The sequence below is a fragment of the Accipiter gentilis genome, chromosome 6 (genome assembly GCF_929443795.1).
Source record: "Accipiter gentilis chromosome 6, bAccGen1.1, whole genome shotgun sequence".
Taxonomy (NCBI): Eukaryota; Metazoa; Chordata; class Aves; order Accipitriformes; family Accipitridae; genus Astur; species Astur gentilis.
In genome coordinates, this window is record NC_064885.1 from 34,057,650 (window position 1) to 34,083,861 (window position 26,212).

At 67.9% G+C, this 26,212-nt stretch overlaps 3 protein-coding genes across 6 annotated transcripts; 1 reads left to right on the forward strand and 2 right to left on the reverse strand.

Annotated features, from left to right (window-relative positions):
* Positions 1 to 1,140: 1,140 nt before the first annotated feature.
* Positions 1,141 to 11,650, reverse strand: CHRD (chordin). 3 transcript variants are annotated; one of them, XM_049803576.1, is made up of 25 exons: positions 11,517 to 11,650; positions 10,476 to 10,757; positions 9,136 to 9,418; positions 8,580 to 8,683; positions 7,884 to 8,007; positions 7,343 to 7,489; positions 7,139 to 7,256; positions 6,156 to 6,252; positions 5,911 to 6,052; positions 5,695 to 5,835; positions 5,089 to 5,171; positions 4,839 to 4,986; positions 4,626 to 4,732; positions 4,425 to 4,541; positions 4,181 to 4,337; positions 3,853 to 4,094; positions 3,652 to 3,765; positions 3,188 to 3,388; positions 3,009 to 3,102; positions 2,833 to 2,889; positions 2,622 to 2,725; positions 2,333 to 2,435; positions 2,059 to 2,213; positions 1,781 to 1,874; positions 1,141 to 1,616 (listed from the first exon to the last, which is right to left on the reverse strand). In XM_049803576.1, exons 1-25 carry the CDS (start codon positions 11,610 to 11,612, stop codon positions 1,549 to 1,551), a joined length of 3,378 nt encoding a protein of 1,125 aa, XP_049659533.1. In that variant the 5' UTR covers positions 11,613 to 11,650; the 3' UTR covers positions 1,141 to 1,548. The 3 variants fall into 3 exon arrangements, with proteins under 3 accessions (XP_049659533.1, XP_049659532.1, XP_049659535.1); XM_049803575.1 differs by having other exon boundaries at positions 7,884 to 8,010; XM_049803578.1 differs by lacking the exons at positions 1,141 to 1,616; positions 1,781 to 1,874; positions 2,059 to 2,213; positions 2,333 to 2,435 and having other exon boundaries at positions 2,618 to 2,725; positions 3,009 to 3,066; positions 3,210 to 3,388; positions 7,884 to 8,010.
* Positions 11,651 to 16,919: 5,269 nt separating this feature from the next.
* THPO (thrombopoietin) lies at positions 16,920 to 18,818 on the forward strand. Its single transcript, XM_049802924.1, has 5 exons — positions 16,920 to 16,933; positions 17,810 to 17,937; positions 18,029 to 18,115; positions 18,329 to 18,493; positions 18,600 to 18,818. The coding sequence occupies exons 1-5, from the start codon at positions 16,921 to 16,923 to the stop codon at positions 18,780 to 18,782; spliced, it is 576 nt and encodes a 191-aa protein (XP_049658881.1). The 5' UTR covers position 16,920; the 3' UTR covers positions 18,783 to 18,818.
* Positions 18,819 to 19,426: 608 nt separating this feature from the next.
* On the reverse strand, positions 19,427 to 21,930 carry POLR2H (RNA polymerase II, I and III subunit H). 2 transcript variants are annotated; one of them, XM_049803544.1, is made up of 5 exons: positions 21,775 to 21,930; positions 21,166 to 21,249; positions 20,324 to 20,417; positions 20,092 to 20,175; positions 19,427 to 19,965 (listed from the first exon to the last, which is right to left on the reverse strand). In XM_049803544.1, the coding sequence occupies exons 1-5, from the start codon at positions 21,845 to 21,847 to the stop codon at positions 19,848 to 19,850; spliced, it is 453 nt and encodes a 150-aa protein (XP_049659501.1). In that variant the 5' UTR covers positions 21,848 to 21,930; the 3' UTR covers positions 19,427 to 19,847. The 2 variants fall into 2 exon arrangements, with proteins under 2 accessions (XP_049659501.1, XP_049659502.1); XM_049803545.1 differs by lacking the exons at positions 20,092 to 20,175; positions 20,324 to 20,417 and having other exon boundaries at positions 19,868 to 19,965.
* Between the last annotated feature and the right edge of the window lie 4,282 nt (positions 21,931 to 26,212).

The window sequence follows — 26,212 nt, forward strand, 5'->3', positions numbered from 1 at the left end:
CCAGTTTGCGGCAGGGAGGTGATAAAATGGGCTGCCCGCTCATTGTGTCCCCGGGCACGGAGCTCCCTCCTCGCTCGTCAGCTCCTGGCACTGCCCCACAGCAGCCGGGACGCTCATCCGGAGGGGCAGCCCCGTGCCAGGACACACGCTCTGCCCGCTGCCACCAGCGTGCCCGGCTGCAGGCCACCAGTACACTGCAAGGCCACCACGGGTGCTGCCACAGGCACCCATGTGGCCCTGGGCGTGCACGGGGCAAGACACCTGGCTCAGCACCCAGGGCTCTGGGCCAGTCCAGTATGCCCCAGTGCTACCCTCCCAGTGCCACCTCTGGTGCAGTCCTGGTGTAGGCTAACACTGTCCCACTATGGTGGTGGTAGTGTGCCAGTGTGCCTCAGTAGAGCCCAGTGTTACTTCCCCTACAGCTCTGGCACTGTTCCAGTATAACCCAGTATAGCTCTGGTGCTGTCCCAGTCATCCCAGTGTATCCCAGCACAGCACAGTGATGTCCCCAGAGGTGCTCCAGTCCCCCACATTGGGGACCAAAGGGCAGGTGGCAGCACCAGGGCTCCCACAGGCCCCATGAGCCACGTGAGGCCTTAGGCCAGTGCAGCTGTACTGGAGTGACTGGGGGAGCCCTGCACAGATGTGGGTGGCTCTGTGGCACATCCAGCCTCAGGCACTCGGCTTGCTGTGGGTGCTGCGGGCAGGCACCTCCGTGGGTGTCAGCTGGCTCGGGGCCCCAGGCTGGGCTCTTTGTGCCACCGCAGAGGTGCGGGGGACAGAGCCCTGCTGCCCCCGTGCCAGCAGGCGCCAGCGCCAGGCGCTGCATCTGCAGCCCCTGCCATGGACACAGACAGGGCTGGCATCACAGCCCCGACCATGGGCACTGGACCCTGCTCTGGTCCTGTCCAGTGCCGCCCTACAAGCACTACCCCAAAGCCCATAGGGGGTGCCCAGAGGCTGGCACTAGCTCCCAGGTCCCATGTCTCCCCAATACCCCCTCCCAGTATACACACCCCCAAACACAGCAAGGCAAGGGCCTGCAAATTCCGCCAGAGGCGAGCGTGGGATGCAGGGGCACAGCGCTGTGCCTGCTGCTACTAGGAAAAGGCGGGGAGGAGGGTGGGCAATAGCTCTGGTTTTAATAAATACATCGGGACCCCCATCCATGGGCACCATAAATTATGTGACAAGCCTGGCCGAGCCAGTGCGGGCGCAACAAGACAGGGGGTGGAGGGATTTTACACTATGTACAAGGTGGGCACGATGCCCGCTGCGCCTGCTGGCCAGGGGGGCTCGGAGGGGGAGGGCAGCAGGTGCCCCAGCCTCCGCCAGCCCAGCCGCTGCCCGCTGGCACAAGCGGGCAGGGCAGCCCCGGCATCACGGCCGTGCCGAGATGGGGTGCCCAGGCTGGGTGTCTGGCCGCATCCACCCTGCCATGCTCCTCTGTGCCCCCCGCCCTGCGCGGGGGCGATGGGTGGCGGGGACCCCCCCCACGGCCGCCTGGCCTCGCTGTGCGCTCGCCCTGCTCCGGGCAGTGGTCACTGCTCAGCGGCTCCACGCCTCTGCTCTGGCATCATGGACCTTCTCCCGTGCATCCGGGGGGGCATCGGGGGCTGCGGTGGAGGAAAACGGGGCTGAGAGATGGGCATGATGGGTGCCAGGAGGGCTCTTGGGTTGCTCCCAGCCCTGGCTCGGCAGCCAAGGGTGCCAGGGAGGTGCACGGGCCACTGCGGGGTGTTTCGGGGAGCAGTGCCCACATGCGAGCGCTCACACTCACCGCGGCACTTGGCGCAGCAGGGGTTGTCCCTCCTGGCAGGGCTTGCACAGGCGGCCGGTGGGCATTCCTGGCGCTGGCAGTGTGTCTCCCCCGACTGCAAGGCAGAAAGAGGGGCTGAGCACGGGGCTTGGGGGGCTAGCAGCTCCTCAGACCATGGGTATGGTGGGTCCCTGGGGTGCCACCCCGGGCTGCTCTTCCACCCATCCCCGAAGCACTAGGGACTGGCACAGGGGTGCCTTCTCCTTCACCTGGTGCCACCCAAGGCCTGGCACACTCACCACACACCAGCACAGGATACACTTCATTTCTCCGAAGGGGGGCACGGAGGGGTGCCAGCTCTCATTGTTGAGGTACCAGCGGCGCCCGAAGCGGCACGCCCGCGGCCCATCCGCCTGCATGGTGTCGGCCAGCTCGGGGACGCTCTTCTCCGGGGCTGCAGGAAAGGGCACTGGGAGGCTGCCCGCCCATGGCAGGGGCACCCCGCGGCGTCACCGGTGGTGGCATGCCAGGGCTGTGCCGGGAAAGCAGAGGGCAGAAGGGGGGTGCAGGTACCTGGGCACTGTTTGCAGCAGTCGGAGGGGCTGGCGCGCACGGGGTTGGCACAGGTGAGCCGCGGGCACTGCACCTTCTCACAGTGCACTTCGCCCGTGGTGCCCTGCGGGGAGGGGAGGAGGGGGCTCAGGGGGGGCACGAAGCAGTTGGTACAAGGCACGCGCCCCCCACCCTGGCTTGAGCTCCTGCTACAGTGCCCGGCGGCTCAAGGCAGCCGCCATGGGTGCCAGGGCAGCTGTGCTGCCAAACCAGGGTGGGGGTCCAGAGGGGAACTAGGACTCACGCTCACCTTGCAGGTGCAAATGGCACATTTGATGAGGCCAAAGGGGGGCACGACGGGGTGCCAGCGGGTGCCAGAGCCTCGCCACGTCTTGTCTCCATCGAAGTAGCAGCCTGGGAGAGGAGGAGGAGGTGGGCACAGTCCCCACGGGGGGAGTGGGGGTGCCAGAGAGGCCATAGGGACAGAGCTGCCTCCTCGTCCTGTGCCCGCTGGGACTCACCCTCACTACTGTCCCGTGCCCGCTCCAGCTTCAGCTCCTCCTGCTCCATCTTCTTCTCTGGAAGGAAGAGGGAGGCTGTGAAGGGGTGCAGAAGCTCAGAGAGGGACCCACCACCTTGTACCCATGGGGAACCTCCCTGCTCCCCCAGGCCCATGAGCCCCCTGGCCCCCAGATACCTTCACAGACGGGGCAGCACAGCTCCTCGGGGTGCACCTGGTGGGTACAGTTGAGGGGCTGGCACAGGATGGGGTCACAGATCACCGTGCGCTTCTGGGGGCAGTAGATATGGGGTTTGTTACAGGGGGGCACTGCTGACGGGTGCTGGCCCCCAGCTTCCCCCCCCCCCAGCCCATACCTGGCAGCTGCAGATGGAGCACTTCTTGTCATAGTCGGGTGCCCAGCGGGTGCCGTGTGCCCGGTGCTGCCCCTCAAAGAAGCAGGAGTTGGGGTCCTTCTTCAGCTGCTCCAGGTCCCTGGTCTTGGCACCCTCAGAGAGCTCGGCCTCCCCCGGGGCCAGGCGGGTCCCTCCTGCATGGCACCGGTTGGGGATGTGCACCTGGAGGGGGGCAACGGGCAGGAAGGTTGGCACCACCGGGGGACCCCGCTTCTCATGCCGATGCCTGGCTGCCCTCCACACTCCAGGGTGGTGGAGGAAGCACCCACGACCACAGTACGCATCACGCCGGGCTGCTGGGACGATGTCACGGCATGCCTTCCACCCTGTACGCTTCTCACCCTGCTCTGAGCAGTGCCACCCAGCCGGGGACCCCGAGCTTTGCTGGGAATGGGTAAGGGCACCGTGCCCAGGTAGAAACCTACCCGTCCCCGCATCTCCCCGTGTGGGTGGGCTTTGGTGCTGACTTGCAGGAAAGCAGTGCCCTGGGCCAGGTGCTGCAGCAGGTCGGCATCCAGGTCCTTCACCACCCCCTGAGCCTGCCGGGGTGAGAGGGCCACCGTGGTGGGGCACGAGCGCTGGCCCGGTCCCCACTGTGGGGTGCCCCAACCAGGTGCCCATCTCACCTCGGTGCTGTAGAAACCCTTGAGCAGGCGCTTATGCTGGTGGGGACGGGCGCCCATCTCACCCAGCTCAGCTACTCCGTGGAGGTGGGCGCTGACGGTGCCGTCGGCCGGGCGTCCCAGCCCCGCCACCGAGATCTCGTAGTGCAGGTGGCAGTGCTCATCCAGCGAGAGCCAGGCGTGCCCCCCGGCCCCACTGCCCACCGGGGGGGACACCAGCTGCCCTGCCAGCACCACGGGCATCTCTGCGCACAGACAGGGGCCATGGGAGGTGGTGGGCAGGGGGGCAGCCCCACCGCCCCCATCGCCACCCCTGGTGCCCCCCGGGTACCTGTGTAGCGGGCGAGCAGCCCGCTGTAGGGCAGGGAGATGACCTGGCCCCGCAGCTCGCCCTCCGCCCAGTCCTTGGTGGCCACATTGAGGAAGAGCTCATTCTGCAGCAGCATGTGGGCATCACGGGCGCTGGGGCTCTGCCAGGCACCCCGAGCCTGCCGCCGGTGGGAGACCACGTAGGTTGGGACAGGGACTCACACAAGGTCACCGTGCCATCCCCCCCAGTGCCACCCAGCGCTCACCAGCCCGTCCTTGTAGCTGGGCGTCATGTCGAACAGGACGTTCCTCTTGCTCTTCCGCCGGGGTTTGGTCTCCAGCGTGATGCCCACTACCTCACTGGCGGTGCCCACCACCTGCACCTGCGGGAAGGGCACCGAGGGGCAGCACCGTGGGGGGAGACACCCCTAGGAACCCCAGTAGGGAGACGGGTGCCCTCCGCTTACCTGGTACTCCAGGGTGCCATTCTCGTGAAGCGCCAGCTTGGCCGAGCCCACGGCCCCCGTCTTGGTCGGCAGCAAGGCATCCGCTCCACACAGCACGCTTTGGATGGCTTCAGCCCGGGGAGAGAGGCACGGGGTGGGGAGTGTGTGTGAGGTTGGCATGGCGGGGGGGAATGGCCACCCCACTGCACCCCAGGGTGCCTGCCCCATGCTCACTGTCACAGCTGCGGCGGGTGGTGATGGTGCCCGCCAGCTGGCACGCGTGTCGGCCCTCCGTCTCGGCCACGATGCGGAGCTGCCCCTGCACCAGCCACTGCAGCTCGCGGGCAGACAGATCGCTCAGCACCTCTGCGAATTCGGGGTCCTGCCGGAGTTGGGGGGGGGAGGGGGGGCACAGTGGCACAGCTCAGTCCTGGCACGGCGGGCACCGCAGCTGCTGGGCACGTGGGGGAACAGACGGCTTTACCTCCACGGTGATGTTGGCGCGGACCTCCCGTAGCGTCTGGCCCTGGTGCAGGATGCGGACCCGCAGTGGGACCCAGGGGGATTCTGGCCATGGCAGAGCGAGTTGGACCCGCCGGACCAGGGGCCCGCGACCACTGTCCCTCTGCCCCCCAAACCCACCCCTCTGTGCACACCACCCCCAGACCCCCGCACCCAATCCCCCACTTTCTTGCCAGCTGCCTGCCCTGTCCTGCACACCTGGACCCCTGCACCCCCCATGACCCCCACCATTCCCCCCTGCACCCCCCAAATCCTTGCACAACCCACATCCCAAACCCATCCTTCTGCGCACCGACTCGCACCCCATACACCCTCCAGAACTCCCTGGCCCCACACCGCCCCATCGGTACACACTACACACCCACGCACACCCCAAATCATGCAACAACCCCTATGCGCACCTTAACCCCCCCTGCCATGCCATGCATAGCCCCTATACCCCCCTGACCTCACAGATGCTGACCCACGCATCCCAAACCACATATGTGCCATGCACTGACCCCCCCAGCCCTACACAGCCCCCCCTGGGCAGTGCCAGGCCCCACAGAGTGTCCGTGCCCACTCTCACCCCTGGCACCAGGCTCCAGCAGCCCTCGGGCCATGAGGATGAAGTGCAGGTTGTTCTCGGTGTCGCTCAGCGTCAGCATGGCCATGCCCCCAGCACCCAGGTGCGTGGGGTCCGACGAGGTCAGGATGGCACCGAACGTCTCTGTGCGGGGGAGAGGGGGTGTGAGGGGCATCCCGGTGGGCACCCACCGGCTGGGCACGTGGGAGCCAGACTTACCTGCGAAGAGCGCCCGGTGCTTGAGGATGTGCCCGTGGACTTCTCCGGAGGGCTGCGCCCGGGTGACGAGAGACACGCGGAGCTGCTCCCCCCGCAGCAGCTGGATGTTGGCCTTGGACACCGTCCTCCACATCCCGCAGAGCTGCGGGCGAGGGTAGGGTTGGTCAGGGGCCGGGTGGGCACCGCATACCCGGGCAGGGGAGGAAGGGGCATCGTGCCTTCCCTGTCCTCCCGGCCCCTCTCACCATGCCATCCTCGGGGGCAGCGCTCTTCTGCACGGGGTGTTCGAACAGCACGTTGCCCTCAGGGTCACTGAAACGCACCCGGCTCGGCCGCCCCAGCCTGCAGGAACCCAGGGGGTGAGCAAGGACCCCCCATTCCCCAGGGACCACCATTGTTCAGCACCGGGCACAGGGGTGTGTTGGGGAGGGCGCACAGGGGTTACCCAGTGATTTGGGGTGGGCAAGAGAAGGGTGACGTCCCCCTGGGGTGCCAAGCGCCACGCTCTGCCCACCCACGCTCAGGCTGGCCCAACGCTGACGTCCCACCGGGTGCCAGCTTGGCACGGGCCCCCTGGGCTCCCCTGCCCCAGAGCGGTGCCAAACTGGCACCGAGCAGGAGGGGGGTCCCTGCCGGGAAAGGCAGCAGGGCAGGACCCGCTGGGAGCCGAGCGCTTGGGCCCGGCTGTAAATTAGGAGCATTTTCGGCTCCGTTTGGCTCCCCCGGTCGGAGCTGGAAATTAGTCACCACTTTACTATGCAAAGGGGCCTGGAAGCGAGGAAGAGCAGAAGAAACTGGAGCGGGATGGAGGGAGGGAGAGGAGAGGCTCGCGGGCATCCGGGGAGGGCATGGTGAGGATGGGGAACCCTGTTGGCAGTGCCCCAGCGATGCCCGCCGGCAGAGCCCACGGGGTGCTCTGCCTCGATGCGCCGGCATCCTCTGCGGAGCCCTGGAGCCGTTCCCATTTGTTCCCACTCCAGACCTGGAGGCGAAGGGGTGAGGCCTGGCCGGCGCTATGGGTGTGCCAAAATCCCGGCAACTCGCCCAGGTTAGACCCCCAGCGCATCACCCCCCTCCCCAAATCTCTCGCCCTGCCAATGCAAGGCTGTGGCACCGTGGGGGGGATGTCGGAAGGGAAACTGAGGCACAAGCACCACTGCATCCCCCCCTTTTCCAGGGGGGGTGCCCACTGTGCCAGCCTGGGCAGCAGACACGGGGCAGGACTCACCGCTCGTAGCTGATGGAGAAGAGGAGGTAGGAGCGCAGCAGGGTGAAGCGAGCCTTGGCCACCGCACTGGACGTGGGGTGCCATGGCTCTGGGCCGCTCGTCAGCAAGGCCACAAACTCTGGGGAAGGGAAGCTGATGATGGTGGGGAGCACTGGGGGGGGGGGTGCCCAACACTGCTGCCGCCCACCCGGGTGGGTGGCTCACCTGTGCGGGCATCGTCACGGGCCAGCCCCTCGGAGCTCAGGTAGGAGCGGTCGTTGTAGGGTTTGTCCAGGTCATCCTCCTTGTCCTGGAAGTACTCGAAGGTGTCGAAGGGGGGTGCGGGGCTCTTCTCTGGGGGGCCTGGCAAGGCTGGCATAGGGTGGGCACAGGAGGAGACCATTGCACCAGGCTGCTTGTGCCCAAGAGCTCGGGGGGGCGGCAATAATGAATCCCCCCTCCTGAGATAGACCGAGATGTGCCCTGTGAATCACCGTGGGGCTCTGCGCTCGGGGGCGGGGGGCACGCTGGGCGCTGGCAGATGGACAGGCAGGCTGTTTAGCCCTGTGCACCCTCTCTCCGCACCCCTCCCCGGTTGGTTTGGGGTCAGCTGCGCCCATCGGGGCTTCCCCCTCCCCGGCACCTCACAGGCACCCCTCCATAACACAGCGAGCAGCCCTTTTTGAGGGTGCGTGCACAGTGCCCCCCTTCCCATGCCCACGGGGGACCCTGTGGGTGCAGGGGGGGGGCTCCCCGCAGGCCTCACCTTTGGGGCAGGTGTGGCAGCAGTGCCCGGGCAGCAGCGTGGCCCTGGGGCAGGCGGGCACGGGGCAGTCCTGCTTCATGTTCTTGCAGTTCACTTTCCCCGCTGGCTTCCCCCGGCGGTTCCTCTGCTGCTGGGGGGGGGTGGGGTGTGTGTGTGTGGGGGGGGCACAGCCGGGGAGAACCGTGCCAAAGCGTGCCAAGCCGTGCCAAGGTGCGCCCCCCTCCCCGCACAGCCTGGCTTCCCCCATGCCGGCCCATCTGGAGGCTCCGCAGGCAGCCCGGACACCTTGCGCAGCCCCCAGCTGCCTGTACGGCAGCCAAGCCCGGGCCCCCTCCCCACGGCCCCCAGCCCCCTGCCCAGCTGTGCGCGGCCCCGCCAGCCCCGGCCTCGGGGGGCTGCTCGGAGGGAGGGAGGGGGCCGGGGGGCCATCCCCGAGGAGGGGGAGGAGGAGGAATGAAGCCTGATCCTTTAACCCCCCCCCCCCCCCTTTTCCTCCCCACTGCCGCTGCGAGGGGGCGGGGGGGGGGGGTATCCAGGTGTCCGGCTGGCCGGAGGGATCCCCGCTTCCCTCTTCCATGAGGGGGGCCGTGTATTGAATGAAGGGGTCGAACTCCCCCCTCCCCGCCAGCCCCCTCCGCGGCAGGGCCGGATCCTGGGGGATCTCCCGAGGGAAGGGGGGGGTGCGGGGGCACTCACCGGCTCGCAGTGGCAGATAACGCAGCGCATGACCCCGAAGGGCTCCCCCAGGTCCGGGTGCCACGTCTCCTCCAGGGCATAGAATTGCCCCCCGAAGGCGCAGCCTGCGGAGACACCCCCCCCCCCACGCCACCCACCCACCACCACCGCCGTCCCCGGTCATCTCCGGGCCGCGGGCACCCCCCTGCCGCAGCCCCGGACAGCGGCCGGCACCGCCCCGCCACCCGCTGGGCACGGCGGCCGCTCCCGCTCCCGGTCCCGCTCCCGGTGCCGCTCCCGGTGCCGGCCAGCCGCGGGAGGCGGAGGGGGGGGCGGTGGGAGGCCCGGAGCGGGATGCAGGGTGCAAGAAGAAGGGGAGGGGGGGGGGGGTGCAGACATGCGGTGCAAGGACGGGGGCGCGGGTGGGGGGGGGGGGGTGCACGAAGCGGGGGTGCGGGCAGCGGCTTGTATAGGACGGGGGGTACCGGGAGCGGGGAGGGAGGGGGTGCGGGGAAGAGGGAAGCCGGAGGAGGTTGGGGGGGGGGGGGGGGGACACGGACACACACACAACTCCTACCTGCCGCCCCCCCGGGGGGCAGCGGGTCCGTGTCGGGCCGGATGGGCAGGGCGAGCTTGGGGCGGGCGGCGCGGCCGGGCAGGAGCGGGGCGAGCAGCAGCAGCAGCGGCAGCGCCGGCAGCAGGGCGGCGCGCATGGTGCCGGCCGGCCGGGGCAGGCAGGCGGCCGGGGGCGGGGAGGGGGGGCCGGGCGCTGCTGCCTGTCGCTGCCGCCGCCTCTGCCCGGCCGCCGGCTCCGGCTCCGCTTTATAGGCGGCGGCATGGGCAAGCGGGAGCTGCGAGCCCTGTGCAAACAAAGGCCCCGCTAATGAGGCGCAGGCAGCGGCCGGTCGGGGGGGGTGGGGGGAGGACGCGCCCCCGTTGCGCTCCGACACCCACCCACCCCCCCGCCACGGCCCCCCCCCCCCCCGCCCCGCCGCCGGCCCGGGCCCTGGCCACGCCGTCCCCGCCGGGCACGGGCCGTCCTGGGGCACCCAGCTGTCTCGTTGGGCACGGGGTAGCCCCGGACTCGGGGTGTCCTGGGGGACCCCCCCCCATCCATCCATTGTCTCCCCTCCCCCGGGCACGGGGTAGCCCCGGGTGCAGAGCATCCCCACTCACATGCCAGTCCCAGGGCATGGGGTACCCGAGGGATGCCTTCCACCGCATCCCCTCCTCCCTCAGGGCACAGGACACCCCCAGGGGCTGGGCATCTTGGGGACACCCCCCCCCCCCCCCCCCCCCCCCAGTCCACACAACACCCACCGGGACACAGGGCACTGTGGAGACACCTCCACCGCCATCCACAGAGCTTGGGGTGTTCCTGGGCACTGGACATCCCGCGTATGTCCCCATCCACATGCTTTCCCAGGACATGATGACCCTCCTCCCAGGAGTCCCCCATCCACATAAGCCCACCCAGGAATAAGGCATTTGTGGGGCACCCCCATTCAAACGCCCCCCCTCCACAATCCATATTCTCTCCCCTGGCACGGGGCATCTCCTGGGCATGGGGCATCCTGGGGGCTCCCCGTCTACACAGCCCACCTTCAGGCATGAGACCCTCTGGGGCTCCTTGGCCCCCCCCCCCCCCCCCCCCAGGCATGGGATATCCTGGGGACTCTTCCACCCACTCAGTCCCCTTCCAGGCCGCTTGACACCCCAGGACACAGGGCACTGCAGGACACCATCCATCCACACAGTCCCCTGTGGTGCATGGAATCCCTGCAGACCTCTCCCCCGCAGCCAGTCCCTCCCCAGGACATGCAGATCCTCCATCCACTTGGCACCCCTGAGCATGGGCCCCCAAAGCATGCCCCCCCCCCCCCAAATCCACACTGCACTCTGCAAAGTCACACGCACCACACAACTTGTGCCCTCAACATCCCCAAATCCCTCTGGCTGCTGCCCACCCCAGGCAGAGAAAGGCTCCAGAGCGGGACCCTGGGTTTCTGCCCACCAGTGACAGTGGCTGCACGGGGACAGGAGCCCAGATGCTTGGGTTCCCTTGCTCGGGGAGGGAAGGGGGCAGCCGTGGAGTAGGCTGAGAGAGCAGCACCCAGCAGCGGTCCCGCTCTTCATCCACATGTGCCCAGGCTGGCGAGGGTGGCAGCGGTGGGTGGTGAGCAGACACCATGGAAAAGCCTGGGGAGAGCATCATCCAGCTGGGGAAACTGAGGCACACACTGCGATGAGGGGGGCCGGTGGGGAGGGAGGCCAGCATGTGCCACCCGTGTCCCTGCCGTGCCACCCCTGCCAAGGGTGGCAGGGAGGGGTGGCGGGTGCGTGGCGGGCGGGCGCCCAGGGAGGGGAAGGCGGGTGGGGAGGGGAGGAGGGGGAAGTGCGGGGCTGCCAAAATCAACTCCGGGCGGTACAAACACCCGGCCAGCTGTGCGGTGTAGCTAGGGAAACACGGCACAGCTGGAGCACAACAGGCCCCTGCCTCCCCAGAAGGCTCCTCCTGGGCCTCCCCGCGGCCTGGCGAGCGGCTGGGGGGGCTGCAGCCCACCGCCCCATGCCCCCGATGCCAGCCTGCATGGGGTTGCTCATCCTCGGCTCACCCCATCCCATTCCCTGCCCCGGATTGGCACGTGTCCCTGTGCAGTGGGCACCTCTCCCAGGGAGGGCAGCGGGGCACAGGGGCTTGGCTGTGCCGCGGATCTGCCCCGTGGCAGGAGCTGGCACTGGCATGAGGCAGCGAGGAGCAGCCGGGCTTCCCCCGGCGGGACTGCCCGCTGGCATCACCAGGGCTGGGACGCTGCCAGGGCCCCGGGCATCCCCCGGGCATGGCCGTGCCTGACGCCCTGCTGCTCGCAAGCACTTTCTGCAAGCGGGGACCATGCCCAGCAGCATGGCAGCCCCCAGCCCCATGCCCTCCCCGCTGTCGCCAGCAGTTCCACTGACCTGTCCCCTCTCCTCTCTCCCGGCGTCCCCGCTCGCTTGGGATCTGGCAGCGTGCTGGGCAGGGGAGGGCTGGGGTCTGCGTGGCTGTGCCAGCATTACCGTGCGGTGCCCGCTGCGGCCCGGCAGCGGCCCTGGGGGACGGTGGGACGCGAGCGGGGCCAAGCAGGGAGGAGGCGGGCGATGGCTCCCGGCCGCCCCGCTGGTGCCAGGAATCCGGCGCTGGCTCCGCACACCCAGAGCTCGTCACAGTCTCCTGGCTCGGCCACGGGACGCGGGGAAACGGTGGGGGGAAGCTCCCTCCCTCTTCCCGGGGAAAGGAAGGAGAGACCGGGAACCTGCCTGGCCGCGGCCGTCGGCATGGGGGGAAACTGAGGCATGGGATGGCAGCGTGAGGGAGAGGGGAGCTGCAAGGGTGTCCCGGAGCTGCCAGGCTGGGACCAGGCTGGTATGCCGGCACGGGGCCTGGCAAGGCAGGAGGGTGACGGGCGTCCCTGCCCGGGCAGGGGACATCGCCGCTGCAGCGAAGGCACAAGGGCAGTGACGAAACGGGTGCCCCAGCCGTGCCTGTGCATCCCTCATCCACAGCCCTGGCTGCCCTTGGAAATGCCAAGGGGTGCCCCCAGGCGAGGGGCAGAGGGCAGCGTGCCAGAACCGGCGGGCGCCTCGGGGGTCCCTGTGCTGGCGGGGAGGGGGTGGCGCCGGCCGGGGGCGGCACTGGGAAAGGGTCCCAGTCCCGCCAGCTGCTTCCCAGCGCCCGCACATGTGTGCCGGCAGCGCCCTGCACAAAGGCGGCTCTGAGGCGCTCCGGAGCCGGGGCCTGGCGCCGGCATAGCCCCAACGGGGTTGCCGGCTGCGGGCAGCTGGAGCCGCACGGGGATGAAGCCGGCCGGCCGTCGGCAGCCCTGGCCACCCCGCCTGGCACCCACACCCCTCCGGCACCTCTACCCGGAGCGAGCTCCCAACTTGCCCCTGGGTGGGGAGGCGGTGGCCCCGTGGGGTGCTGTCCCGGCACAGCGCGGGTGGGATGCCCCGACGACGCCCTCCAAAACAGCCCGCAGTGCCGCCGGGGCTTCGAGGGCACGTGCCCTGCCCGGCAGCGAGGGTCCCTCGGCGGGTCCTGGCGGGCCATGGTGCCCCAGCCGTGCCGTGCCTGGCATGGGGATGTCGCAGCGGGCCCTCGCCAGCGCTCCTGCCCCACGCAGCTCCCTATTGTCTGGCCTCATTAGCCGCTGCCTGCTCGTGGCTTTGAACATGAGCCGGGCTCGGGGCGGCAGGAAGGAGCCTCTGCTCCCCGGGGATGGGGTCGAGGCAAAACCGCACGCCCCGGCCCCCCCCCCCCCCTCCTTCCCACAGCCTCCCGGGCACCGCGACACCCCCTCCTCGCCCCCGTGCCAGGCATGAGCCCGGAGCCGGGAAGGCGTCCCCTCTCTCCAAAAAGAGCCCCCCTCGACTGACCCGCCTCGGCACGGGGTGCGGAGAGCCGCCGGCCTCCCCAAAGCTTTGTGCCGAGCGCGGCTTGCCCCGTGACTAATCCCCCCGGCCTTGCACACACGCGGCGGGGGGGGGGGGGGGGGGGGCTGTCGTAATGGGTGGAAATATCTCATAATTCACGTTGGACACAGGGATTACAGCCGTTCCGGCAATATTTGCACAACTGGTAGGCGGCTTGCAGGGCTGGGCCGCCCCAGACGAAGGCCAGGGGGGTCTGGGGATGGAGGAGGTTTTGGGGGTGGCAGGTATGGGGAGGGGGATGCAGCTTGGGGGGGGTGATGGTTGGGGGGAAAGTGGCTGTTTTCTGTCTGCGAACACATGGAGTTTATTACGGAGGGCACGTTGCCGGCATGGCAGGGACGGCTGGGACTCTCGCCTTCATCCCGGCCTGCTGCACGGGGAGCGGGATGGAGACCCCAAAGCAGCCTTGTCTGACACGCCAAGTAGATCCCGGCCGTGCCTGCTCCAGGTGCCCCGTCAATTCCATGGAACTCCCTGCTTATAGGAGCTCCCAGGGTGCTGCTGTCCCCCTGGCCCCGAATGTTCCCTCCTCAAAGGGCTTGCGGGGCGACCCCAGTGGGAGGAAGGCGGGGGGCATGCAGGGCATGGGGGGGGGGGCGTGTTTGGCATGGGGATTAGCAAGCTCCCAGAGCGATGGTGGTCTCCCCCCCTCCCCACCGGACATGCAGGCAAATATTTGTGCCCAGACTTCGCAGGACGGCGAGAAGGAATTTCATTCTTGCGCCCACCTGCGGCTCCGCCGCCTGGCATTAACCCCTTCACCGCCCTGAAGGATGGAGGGAGAGGGCTGAGGTGCCCTCCTGGCACCCCCTCTCAGGGCGGAGAGCTGGGCCGAGGAGCAGGATGGGGAAAGGGGACATGGTGGGATCGCCCCAGATGCCAGCGGGGCCACCGGCACAAGGTGCCTTGGCGCAAGGCAGCAGCTGGAGGGTTTGCCCACGGGCATCCTCTGGGCAGCAGCCAGGGCTTTGTGCCGGGGTGCCGGGCAGCGTGTGGCCAGCTGGGAATTGGGAAAGGTGGGGAAAACCGTGCCAGCCTTCACCCCCTGAGCTGCCACATGCCAGCTAGGGTGCCCCTTGCAAGCCCCTACGCCCAGCAGCACCACGGTGCTTTCCTGGGACCAGCTGCCAGGGAGTGGTGTGGGGAGCAGGATTTGCCCACGGATGTTTATTGGCAATTTGCAAATGTAAAAAAAAAGGCCCGGAGGGGGTAAGGGGCACCCAGCTCCTGGGGGCTGCCCGAGCTTGAGGACGGGGGGCCAGCCCAGGTAGAGGGTCCCCCCCCGCCGCCTGGCACCTCCAGAGCCCCACTGTGCTCCTTTCCCTGGCCCCGGGGCCAGCTGGGCCCTGAGCAAACGGGGCTGTTTGCTCACGCCAGGATTAGCCGCTCTCTTTGTTCCTTTGACTTTCTCCTCCCTTTATGCTGGACCCTTTTATGGGGGCTTCAAAGGGGCCTGGGAGCCCCCTCTCTGGCCCTGGAAGCCCAGGTTTGCTTCCCATGCCCCCCCTGCCTTGCACTGACATCCTGGGGGTGCCCACCGAGCACATCTGGGTGGCCTGCGGGGACAGCAGCTGTGCCACCCGTCCACGGTCTCCCCCCCGCTCCCGCCTCCCCCTCGGCTGCCTGGCACCTCCGGCTGCCCTCGTCACCTTGGCGAAGTGGGTGCGAACGGCTGGCCCCCCCGCAGTGGGATTCCCGGCACTTTGCACCCTGTAAAGAGAGGTGGGAAACTTGGCACCGGGATCCGGCCAGCTGCACAGCCCCGCGGCCCCCACCTGGCTTCCTGCCCCCTGCCAGAGCCCTGCCCGCCTCGGCCAGAGCCCCCCATGCCCCTTTGGGGTCCCTGAGCCTCACTCCCATGCCCCCAAACCCCCTTCCTCCATGGCACGCTTGGAGCCATCCCTGGATTTGGGCTGGTGGGAACACGGTGGGCCAGCAGCAGCGGCTCCCCCCCCACATCCCCCTCTGCCCCCCCGGCATGGGCAGCAAATGCTGGCATTGCCGTTTCCAGCAGAAGAATACCAGGCTGCCCACAGGCATGGGCTCCAGCTGCCTGCCAGCTTCTGTCGCAGCTGCAAATGAGCGTTTTGGAGTGAAGGGACTACTGTAGGCACCTTGGGGTGCCTCGGTGCCCACTGGAGTCCAGCAGACCTCCAGTTTTCAGCTGCCCTCTGGTTTTCCCTGATGGGTTCATTTGCCTAATTACGAGGGCAAGCAGGGAGTGCGGAGCACCACAGCTCTCCAGCCTGGCATCGTCAATGGTTTTGCACCCAGGGAGGGACAGGGACCCAGGGAACGGCCGGGACTGGCACGGGGCCGGTGGCGGGAGCGGGGCCAGTGCTGGCAGAGGGGCTGAGGGTGCTGGAGAGCGCGTTTGCAGCTTGTCACGTCCGCACAGACGGAGCACGGCTGTGCGGGGGAAGCCCGGCGGTGTTTGACCCCGGTACTCGCGGCTCCTACCACCGCCAACTGTGCCCCAAGCTAGCCGGGCTGCCAGCCTCGTCCCCGGAGCCGTGGCACCCGCCGGACCCTCCCGTCCAGGCACCCCGCAACCCGCAAGGTGGGCTGCCACGGGCCAAGCGGGGCATGGGGCAGGCGGAACGGGGCTGAGGTGTTTACTCTGCCTGTTGTCACCCGGCCAGGCACTGCCGGGAACCGCCGGCCGCAGGGACAGGGGTGGGAGCGTGCGAGAGTGTGCGAGAGCAGGGGTGTGAGAAGGAAGCATGCAGGCTGCAGGGAGACCGGGGGCAAGAGGATGTGGGCTGGGGGTTGGGGTCGCCCCCAAAGGGAAGCATGTGGGGGGCTGCCCTGCCCCAGGGGTTATCTAAGCGTGCACCCCGATGTGTGCCGCAGGAAGTGCGCATGTGCACATGTAGGTCTGAGGGTGCACGTGGGGGGCGTGTACATGTGTGCCATACAGACACACACGTGCATGCGTACACGGGTATAGGTGGGTGCACCCCCCCAGCAGCCAGAGTGCCCTGGGAGGGGCTGGCTTGGCCAGGGGGGTGTCATGACCATGCCAGGGCCTGGTGCTGGAGAGACCCCCAGTGCTTCTGCTACCCAGGGAGGGGGCGTCTGTGGGTGCTTCACCTGCCTCAGCCACAACAAATACCCCCGGTGAAACAGCCCTGGGGGCCGCATGTCAGCCAAACGCCTGTGCTCCATCACCCTCCCCAGCTTGAAGAGGCCGCAGTGCGCCACAGCCATGCCAGGGATCTCCACGTCCCCGAGTTGCCTCTGGGTGACAGATGCAGGGGTTGGAGCCCACCTCTAGGCGATGGTCACCAGGGTTGGAGCCCACCTCTGGGTGAAGGTCACCAGGGTTGGAGCCCACCTCTGGACGAGGATTTTTGGTGGCCTTCTTGCCTGGCTGCCGCAGTCAGGAGCAGGACCTCATCAAGGCTGATAGTTCCAGGGCCACCCAGCACAGGGCCGCTGATGCCATCTCTCCTGCAGGTACCGGTGCCACCTCACCCCCTGGACGGGCACGGCCAAGGCGCTGACCACCGAGGCCCTGGCAGCCGAGCGCTCAGGCCAGGGGGCAGGTGAGCCGTCCCGGAGGGCGCCCGGGGACGCCCTTCCTGCGCCCCGAGCCAAGGGAGGAAGCGGCCGGAGGCAGGAAGCCGTCCCCCGGGCCCGGGGCCCCCGCTGCGATTTTGCTCGAAGGTCAGCGGCGACACAACAGGAAATCGCGCTGGGCGGCCGGGCCGGAGCCAAAGAGCTGTGCCGTGCCGCCCCGGGGGCACTCCTGGCCCCTGGCCCTCCAACCCGGCTGGGCGGCTCACGGGGAGCCCGCACCACCGCCGTCCTCCATGGAAGGGGGACGGGAGCCGGGGAGCAGCCGCTGGCCCCAGGGTGGAAGATGCAGGGCCGAAGCCCCCAGCTGAGCATGGAGCTGAACAGTGAGTGCGTGGCTAAAAGGGGGGACGGGAGCGAGCAGGAACGGGCGCTGCGTTGGCAGCCGGCACCACGGCCGCACAGCCAGAGCGTCCACCACATGGGGACTCCAAGAGATGGAGACCCACATGTAGGTAGCAAACCCCAAGGGTGGCTCTGGTTTGGTTGGACCTGGCTGCTACCGGCACGCAAGGGCAACCAAGCATCTCTCCGAGCCTGTCCTAGGGAAACGGGCTGCACCGAGGGCTTTTGGGGAGAGGTGCAGTGCCAAGGTGGGGAGCAAGGCAGGTGGATGCTCAGAGGCCCTTTGGAGAGGAGATGCCCGTCACCAGGATGGGCGGTCATTGGGCACAGCAGCCGCCCAGCCGAGGCATTCAGGGCAGCAGCATGCCAGCAGTGCTGGGGAAGGCAGTGCTGGCAGGCGAGCCCTCGGCCAGAGCAGCGGCAAGGAGCAGACGTAGGCTGTGGGATGCTGCAGGCAGGGATTCCCCGAAGTGCACGTGACAGCCGGAGCTGCTCCTGGCACAGATCAGGAGGGCTGGCCCCGGTCTGCATAGGGAGCGTGGCTCTGCTCCTCGCCTGCAGCCCAGCCGAAAAACCTGGCACAGACGCAGCTGCGCGGCCCCTCGGCGCACACCACCTGCCTTTCGGCACATCAGGGAAACTGCTCTCCCCAGCGAGCGCCAGGCCCCTGTGCTGACTGACCGGAGGGCAGCACCAGGCTCTCCTCAGCCCCCCTAGACCTCCCGCTGTGTGCCCACCACAGGGCCATCAAGGGCACCAACAAGCTGAGGCAAGGGCTTGCTGCTGCAGGCATGGTCCTGGGCTGGAGCTTCCCAGGGAGGGTGGCATGGTGCCCAAGGTAACCCCGTCTCCTGCAGGACTGCTCCTCCTCACATCCTTCCTCCTGCACATGGAAGAGGGCCATGCCAACCTAACACGGCTGGTCTGCGACAACAGGCTCATCCAGAAGTACATCGGGGAGGCCAAGGACATGGAGAAGAAAGCGGTGAGAATACAGTCCCTCTCCGCCCTAAACCCAAGGCCAGGGAGAGGCACAGCTCCTGGTACCTCACCTTGGCATCTCCTCTCCCCTCTAGGGCCAGTGCCAGGCACTGCCCACACTCAGCTGCCCCACGGTGCTGCCCTTGGTGGACTTCAGCCTCCAGCAGTGGAAATCCAAATCGGTGAGAGGGGCTGGGAGGATGGTGCTGGCACTGGGGTGCCCATGGGTCTGGAGAAGGAGTCCCCAGGTTGGCACAGGCACCAAAAATGCCAAACAAGATGCCTGTGGGCACACCTGGTGGCACAGGGGGGGTTGAGGACCCCATCCAGACCTAGGGTGGGCACAGGAATGAACTGGGGCCAGGGGTCAGCCTGCTCACTGCCTGTTCTCCCAGAATGAGACCAAGCGGCAGGAGATCCTGTGCAACCTGGCACTGCTGGTGGGTGCCGTGGTAGAGGCCCAGGGCCAGGTGACCCAGGAGTGCGGGGCCAGGCAGCTGAGCCAGCTTTACCGACACGCCAACTCCTTCTTCCTGCTCCTGCAGACCTTCAGCTGGGAGGTGAGACCTCCCCATGTGAGCCAGATCACCCTGGTGCAGGCGCCAGCTGCGCTGGGCTGGGTACAACAGCATTTGTCATCCCTCTTGTCCTGCTCTCACCCCTCAGGCAGGATCCTGGGAGCCAGGCTGCTCCACGCACTCCATGGAGCAGACCCACATCACCAGCATTTTCCTCACCTACCGGCAGCTAGTGCAGGGCAAGCTGCGCTTCTTCTTCCATGACCTGGCCAAGGACTTGTGCAAGCAAAGCCAGGAAGGTGGCAGAGACCCTCAGTGGAGGGCCCGGTGAGGCTGTGCACAGAGTTCACCCTGATCCCAGGTCAGAGAAAACATGCCGGAGACTGAGCTGTGCTCTGGGTGCCCAGGAAGGTGCCCGCAGGGAAAAGGCTGGCTCCTGTTCAAGCCTTCAGCAACTGCACGACCCACAGAGTCAGACAGCACCAACACCCCTGTGCCAGCAGGCACAGGCCCTGCTCCCACCCAGGCAGGCACCTCTACTGTGAATGCTTTATGATTAAAGAGCTATTTTTCTAAAGAGTCTTTTGGATCCTCCTTTTCTCCTCTGCTGTGGCCCTGGGCAGGGGGACCACACATTTCCAGGGGCCTCTGTCAGAGGCAGCCCCTCAGAGATGTGCTCTGGGTCTCTCCCCAGCACCCAGCTCCCTCCCACGGCAGCCGCCAGCTTGGCAGGGCAGGCGGGCTCTGTCAGGCACCAGACCCCACTTGGGGACATAAGCTACCACTCCTCACCCTCTATGCCCACCTGCCTCTCCCTAGCCTTAGTGTGCACCGTGCCCAGGAGGGCAGCAGAGAAGAGCCCAAGGCAGGTTTGGGCTGTACGTCCTTTGGGAAAGCGGTGTGAGCCCCCTTTGCTCCCCACACAGGTGTACCCACTCCCTGCCAGCTTCATCTCCCAGCCAGCAGAGGCAGATCTAGAAAAAACATCTCAGTTTAATCAAGAACAAGCCCAGCCTGTCTCAGGATGGCTCCTTAGGAAGCGGTCCCCAGCCCTGAGGCAGACAGGTGCTGTCCCAGTCCAGCTGCCCCTGGCCAGAGCCAGGGCCTTGCCTGCTTTTGAAGCACAGGAAGGCAGAGGTGGAGACGCCCAGCAGGCAGGACCATGGAGCACCCAGCACAGTCTCTACTCAGCTGTCAGGCACCTCTCTCCATGCAGGAGGTGACTGCAGATCCCAGGAGTCAGAAGAAGCCGGGATGAGGAGAGGGACTGCTCCCTCTTCCCCAGTTCTGGAAGGGACAGGCAGTGCGGATGCTGGGGCAGAATTTGGGGTCACAGAGTTCCTGTTTGCTCGCCAGCAGAATGTCTCTGGGGCAGCCCACGGAGGCAGATCGTCTCCTAGAAGGCCAGCTTCTTCATCAGCAGGTAAACTCGAGAGTCCACTTCAAAGCCATGCAGGTTGTTTGCGTCGCCCTGCAGCCGCATGAGCAGCCCCCCGTAGGACACATAGGCAGAGCTGGGGCAGGAGGAGAGGAGCAGTGAGAGCAGGGAATCCCATGGGAGACCCAGACTGAGATCCCGGTGCCTCCCCCACACCACCCCAGAGCACCATGTCCCCCCAATCCTGCAGACAGGCACTCACAGGCGTGTGGCTGCCTCTGTGGAGGTTTCATCCCCTTCAATCCTGTACACCTTGCCGTACATCACATACTCAAACTGGTCTGCCCTGTGACGAGATGGCGGGAGTTCAGAGAAGAGTCAAACCCAGGTGTTCCCCCTGCTGAACGTCCTTTGGGAGAAGGTATCTCACAGCCCCTCAGCACTTCACCTTTTCCCTCATCCACCCCCACATGGGTCCTGGCTGGACCCCATACCTGGATGGCCTGTCATCCGTGGGGTTATATTCGCCATCATCTAGAGTGCCATCTTCATACAAGGTGCTGGCGATGACCAGGCGGAATTTGTCCCCTGGGAAGAGAGGGCAGAGGATTGGTGAGAAGGTGGGGGGCACAGCCAGAACAGCAGCAGCGGGCACAGCAGATCTCAGGGTGGTGGCAAGGAGCTGCCCTGGCAGGTTTAGCACAAAGTCCCGTCCCTGCCTTCAGTCCTCCAACAAGATTGCAGGGAACGCGGAAAAGATTGCACTAGATCCTCTGTCTCTGCATTCTCCACAGACATTGGTCACCACCATGGAGGAAACCAGAGCCACCAGCACACCACTGCTGGTGTTTTCATGAGACACAGCAAGAGATTCACAGGGAGAGTTCCAGAGGGCTTGGCTGGACCCTGGGCAGATGTGCGAGACCCTGCAGTAGCAGTTCCAGCCCTTCTGTACTTCATTAAGGGTAAGACTCTCTTTTCCAGCTGTTTAGTATATTTAGCCACAGAAGCTCATTTCAAAAGGTCTCCCTCAAGGCTTGATTGCCACCAACTGAGGCAGTTTCACTAGACAGCATCTCTGGGAAACAGGCCAGAGGTGAGCCCAAACACATACAGTGAGGCGAACCAGAATCCAGCTCAGCTCCAGCACACTGAGAGCACCCAGTACCTCCTGCCACCTGGGGACAGCACAGGGGCCCAAGGAAGTCTGAGACAGCTCACTCCTTGTTTGCAGCAAATTCAGCCCCCCTCCTCCAAGCACCTCTCTAAGCTTGCCCACCCAAGCTGACACTGGCTCAGGCCTGGCACACTCTGAACTAGAGGCCCAATAGCTTACCCAGGTCCACGGGGTAGATCTGGATGTTCACATCCAGGATGAGGTCCATCTTGAAGGACTCGCTCTCGCAGTGCAGGCGGGATACTGAAAAGAGCAGCAGAGTCAGCGACAAAGACAGTGAAGACCCCCAGGGGCTGGGTAGGAGCAGGGTACCAGGGCCAGGCCATTCTTGTCCCCACCCCAGGCTGGCACCAGAACTGTTTGTGAGGAAGGGGCACACAGGGTTTGGGGATGGATGCCAGAGCCCGGGAGCAGACTAAGGTGCGCACAGGCAGGGAGAGGAACACGGTGGGATGGGGAATGGAGCGTACCGGGGTCGCGGGGGTGTGGAGGGGCACATAAGCCGGCCCGGGGAAGCAGGGCGCACCGGGGTGCGGCAACACACGGTGGGGTCGGTGCCAGACGACGGCGAGGGGGCAGGGGCCCCCACCGGCGGGAAGGGCAGCGGGGGGGGAGCGGGACAGGCCGGGCTGAGGGAGGGCAGAAGACCCCCGCGCCGCGGGAGGGCAGCGCCGAGCCGCTCCGGCCTGAGGCGGCGCAGGCCCGGGCTGGAGCCCGGCAGGGAGCAGCCGGGGCCGGGAGGCCGGGCGACGCCGGGGCCCCACTCACCACGGTCGAACTTCTTGCCCTCGGGGTCGATGTCCTTCACGTCGAAGATGTCCTCGAAGAGGATCCCGGCCATGGCGGCGGCTCCGCGTCCCGCTCCCGCCCGACGCCCGCCGATGACGCGCCCTCACTTCCGCCACGAACCGCCAGGCGGGCGCCTTTCCGCCGTGGAGCGGAAGTAGCCTCGAGGGTGGGCGGGGCGATTCCTGCGCCTGCGCACTACCGCTGATCGGCGGCGGGTGTCCGTGCGGTCCTAGTGCTCGCCGGCTCCGAACCCCACCCCACCCCCCCCCCCGTGGAATGCACCCCCCCCCCGGGCCGCCCCGCTGGCGGGGGCCGCTGTGCAGCGCCGAGCACCCGGGCCGCTCCAGATTCCCAGCTGGCTCAATGGGCTGGCACCCCCGGAGCAGGGGCTGCCGGGGGCAGTGCGGCTGGGTGGGAGCTGCGGTTCCGGGGGGGGCATTGCAAAAGGCGGGCGGTGAGATGGGGGGGGGGCATTGCAGTGGGGGTGCACAGCAGCGGGGGTGCATTGCGGGGGGGGGGTGCGCCGCAGAGGGGGATGCACTGCAAGTGGGGGGCTGCCAGGGCCCCTGGCGTGGCCGCGCTGCTGTGGGTTGGCCCCGGGGGGTCCCGCAGAGCCTGTCACCGGGGGTCTTGTGCCCTTGGACCCCTCTGGGGGGGCCTGTGCCGCGGAGGGGGGGGGGGGCCTGGCCCGGCCGGCCGGGTGCCGGCAGGGGGAGCTGCGAGGCCGCGGATGGCACCGCGCGGAGCCCCGCACGCCACCGCGTCGCCCACGGCCACGGGCGGGCCCCAGCCAGCGGCCCCACGCGTGGGAAGGTCCGAGCTGCCCCCCGAGGGTCTCGCACCCCGTCGCCCCCCCACCCGAGGCGTGGGACAGAGGGGCTTCACCCCCGCACCCCGGCTGCAGCTGGGCATCAGTGTCATGAGCTGCGCAGGCTCAGCCAGCGACGGGGCCGGGGAGCCGCGGCCCACGCCGGCTCCTTCCCCCTCCCACGCCAGCCACGTCGGGGAGGGACGGGCGACGGCCATCACCCGTGGCCTGCCGATGAACCGTGAGGGGAATAGGGGGGGGGTTTCTGGCAGGGCTGGGGGCGGCTCGCACGTCGGGGCGCCGCGGGACGCTCGCACGCCTGGCATCTGGTCGGGATCCGCCAGCGCGGGGTCGAGAGTTCAGCCCTGTCCCCCCCGGCCCCCCAGTGAGACCACCACCAGCTTGCCTGAACCGGTTTTTTCCCCGGCTCAGGCGAGACGTGGCAGCGGGGACCCTGCGCCTCGTTTGGGCAGGGGGTGCCAGCCCGGACGTGGCACCGAGGGGGCTGGCACGGAGGTGGGTGGCGGGGGCAGGGGTCCCGGTGTGACGGGGACCGGGGAAGGTGGGTGACACGGCGCCGTGTGCGCGGCACATGCCAGCAGCCCGCCGGGGCCCGCGAGGCCGTGAGCGGGAACGTCTACGGGACGCGGGTCCCCGTGCGTGGCCCCGGTGCTGGCAGTGAGGTGGCTGCGTGGGGACGTAGCCCACGCTGTCCCCGGGAGCCAGACCTCCCCGGGATGTGGGCCAGGGTGGTACCCGGAGCCGAGGGGACCCCAGCATCCGCGCCGGGATGCTCGTCACAAGACGGTGGTACCCAGACCCACCCAGGTGTGACCTCTCCATGGCATGTTCCCCCCCCGTGACACGGTGCCAGCACATTCCCACATGTGCCTGCGGCGCAGGCAGCGGGACGGGGCAGCGCGGTGACACGCAGCGGGGATGCTGGCGTGACGGGGGGGGTGCCGGCGCGAGGGGGCTGGTGGCCCATCGGAGGGGGGTGCGCGGGCGGTTCACGGCGGGGTCACCCCGCGGCGGTGGCACTCAGCGGCGACAGCCTTAATGCGCTGGGACGTAACCTCGGCTCCTTCTAATCATCGTCTGGGTGGGCGACCCCCCCAGCCCTGTGCCCCCTCCTTGATCTGCCCACCCAGGCTCAGGGGGGACACAAAACCCTCCCTACCCATGTGTGAGGGCCATACCCAGGCCCCTCATGCGGTGCAGGGTGGGGGGTGTGGACCCCCCCCCCCCCCCGAGCCCCCTGTGCCCTCCCTGGTATCCTGCACCCCGGAGTGGTCCTGCTCGCTGTGGGGGGTGCGGGGCTGGGCTGCGGGGGGTCTGGGTACTGCTGCGTGGGGGGCTGTGGGGGGCACCCAGGGTTGTGCAAGTTGCCAGGGGGTGGCAGCAACACACCGAGCATGGCAGAGCACCCCCGGGATGTGCCAGAGGGGGGGACACCTATCCTAGCCAGGCTCACCGGTCTGACCAGTTGCCCCCTCCAGCATCCCCAGGGTGCCGTCCTGGAGGGATGTGACCCACGGGGCAAGGCGGCGTGGGGGCCCAGGGCTGTTTTTCGGGGAGGGGCCTGTGTGCCAGGCCCCCCCCCCCCTTCCCCCAGTGCTCAGGGGTACCCCCTGTGAGCCCGGTGCGATTCAGGCTGGGGGGGACCCTGGCACAGCTGTGCCTCCTGCTTGGATGCTCTCAGGGCCACTGCAGGGTGACACAAAGGGCTTATCCCACCCGGCTGTCCCTGCCTGCCCCTGCTGAGACCTGGCACACTCGGTGCAGGCCGGCAGACAGCCGGGGTCGTGCTCACCAGCCGGCGAGGCAGTGCTCCCACCAGGGATGCTGTCACCCGTGGCCCCTGCCAGCCGGCAGTGCCGTCTGTCTCCCTGCCCTTGCGGGAGCGGGGCACAGCTGAGCCCCGACCCTGGGCACAGGCGGGCACGGCCCCACGCGGGGGTCACGGGCACACAGCCACTCGCTGGGCCAGCTGGTTGGGGGGGGGGGGGGGAAGGGGCAGGTTTTCAGGTGCCCCCCAGATGCCACGGGGCCGGGGTGGCAGCAGGAGCCTGGCACGGCCCCAAACCCCTAGGTGCTGGCTGTGTGGCACGGCCATGGTGCCAAGCCCCCTCCTCGGTCCCAAGCCCCCTGCTCGGCCCGGTGCCCAGGCAGCCTGTGGGGCAGGATCGGTCCAGGGTGGGAGGGGGGCTGGCCCTGGCGTAAATCTGGTTGAGTTTGGCAGAGGACAGGGCACCCTGCCTTTCCCTGTACTACATCCCCATCTGCCCTGGCTCTGCCTGCGTGCCCGCTGCCTCGCTGACCCTGTGCCATGCTGTGCCACGGGAGTGTGGGTGGCCAGAGGGACCCATGTGCCTGGCTAATGCCAGACCTGTGCTGCCGGTGGGCGAACAGACGGTCCTGGGATGGGTGCCGGCGGGTGCTGGGGGGGTTGGCACTGCCTTCGGTGCCGTTGCCTGGGGAGCACCCGTTTGCCAGCCAGGTGCCTGGCGTCGCCTCCTTATCTGGGATTAAACAAACCCTCCCCAGATCCGGCGCCAGGCGCTGCCCCTGTACCCATGGAACCAGCTGTCCCCTACCCCGGAGCTCCTCCATATCCGCTGACCCCTCCGCTATGCTGGGCTGAGGGGCACCCAGGCCATGAGTTTTTGGGGTGAAGAGCACCCCAGAAGCTGACCCCAGGGTCCCCTCGCTCTGGTTGTGCTGTGGCCCCTGGGGTCTCTGCACATCAGGGCGGCTCAGGCAGGCATACCCCGGGGCGGGGGGGGGGCACCCAGCCAGTGCCTCCAAAGCAGGGCACAGGGTGGCACAATCTCTGCCCCCGCCTTGCGGCACCCCCAAAACATCCCCATGCAAAATGGGACCCGCTGGGGGGGGTCCCCCTCTCCCGCTTTGCCCGGGGAGGTGCCCGTGCCCCCGGCGTGGCGGATCTTGGCAGCCATGGTACCCGTGGTGCCAGGCTCCCCGGAGCGGGGGTGCAGCCCCCCTTCTCTCATTAGCCGCTTGGCTGTTATCTCCTGCCGATAAATTATACAACACAAGCGCGCCTTTGAAACGCGGCCAGGCCTCCATCCGGCGGGGCGGCCTTTGGGGGCCCGACATCAGCCGCTTGTGGGCTGCCTCCATCCAGGTGCCTTTGCTGGGGAAGGGGACGGGGACGTGGTTTCGGGCACTGCCCTGCTGAAGGGGTGCTGGGGACAGGCTCCTGGGCTGCAATATGGACCCAAGGGCAAAAGCAGAGGAGCGGTGGGGCTGGGAATCCTGCCTGCACCCCGTGCCCATACCCACGGCTTGCACTCCTGCCTGTACCACCACCCATCCCTGCCTGCATTCCTACCCATATCCCTTGCCTGCACCCGTGCCTCTGCCTGCCTCCCTGCCTGCACCCCTTGCCCATATCCCCAGCTTGCACTCCTACCAGCACCCCTGCCTGCCACCCGGTTCGGGGTGCGGGGCGGCAGCGGTGCCCGGGCTGCCAGCCGGTGCTTCAGAGGCGGCGGCGGCCCTTGTTATCTGCTGGCACAAAGGAGCCGAAACGCCGCCGTTACCGGAGCAAACAAGGGCAGGGCAAGGCTGGGCGGTGGGCAGCCA

What these genes read in the sequence shown, in the direction of transcription:
- CHRD (XM_049803575.1), bottom strand. Translation starts at nt 11,612, where the DNA reads ATGCTGGCACAGCCACGCAGACCCCAGCCCTCCCCTGCCCAGCACGCT. An exon ending in CCGTGACGATGCCCGCACAG is followed by an intron (nt 7,257 to 7,342) that starts GTGAGCCACCCA and finishes TCCCTTCCCCAG; the next exon opens with AGTTTGTGGCCTTGCTGACG. An exon ending in GCGCCAACATCACCGTGGAG is followed by an intron (nt 4,987 to 5,088) that starts GTAAAGCCGTCT and finishes CAACTCCGGCAG; the next exon opens with GACCCCGAATTCGCAGAGGT.
- THPO (XM_049802924.1), top strand. An exon ending in AGCAGTGGAAATCCAAATCG is followed by an intron (nt 18,116 to 18,328) that starts GTGAGAGGGGCT and finishes CTGTTCTCCCAG; the next exon opens with AATGAGACCAAGCGGCAGGA. An exon ending in TGCAGACCTTCAGCTGGGAG is followed by an intron (nt 18,494 to 18,599) that starts GTGAGACCTCCC and finishes CTCACCCCTCAG; the next exon opens with GCAGGATCCTGGGAGCCAGG.
- POLR2H (XM_049803544.1), bottom strand. Translation starts at nt 21,847, where the DNA reads ATGGCCGGGATCCTCTTCGAGGACATCTTCGACGTGAAGGACATCGAC. An exon ending in ACGGATGACAGGCCATCCAG is followed by an intron (nt 20,176 to 20,323) that starts GTATGGGGTCCA and finishes ATCTCGTCACAG; the next exon opens with GGCAGACCAGTTTGAGTATG. An exon ending in ACAGAGGCAGCCACACGCCT is followed by an intron (nt 19,966 to 20,091) that starts GTGAGTGCCTGT and finishes CTCCTGCCCCAG; the next exon opens with CTCTGCCTATGTGTCCTACG.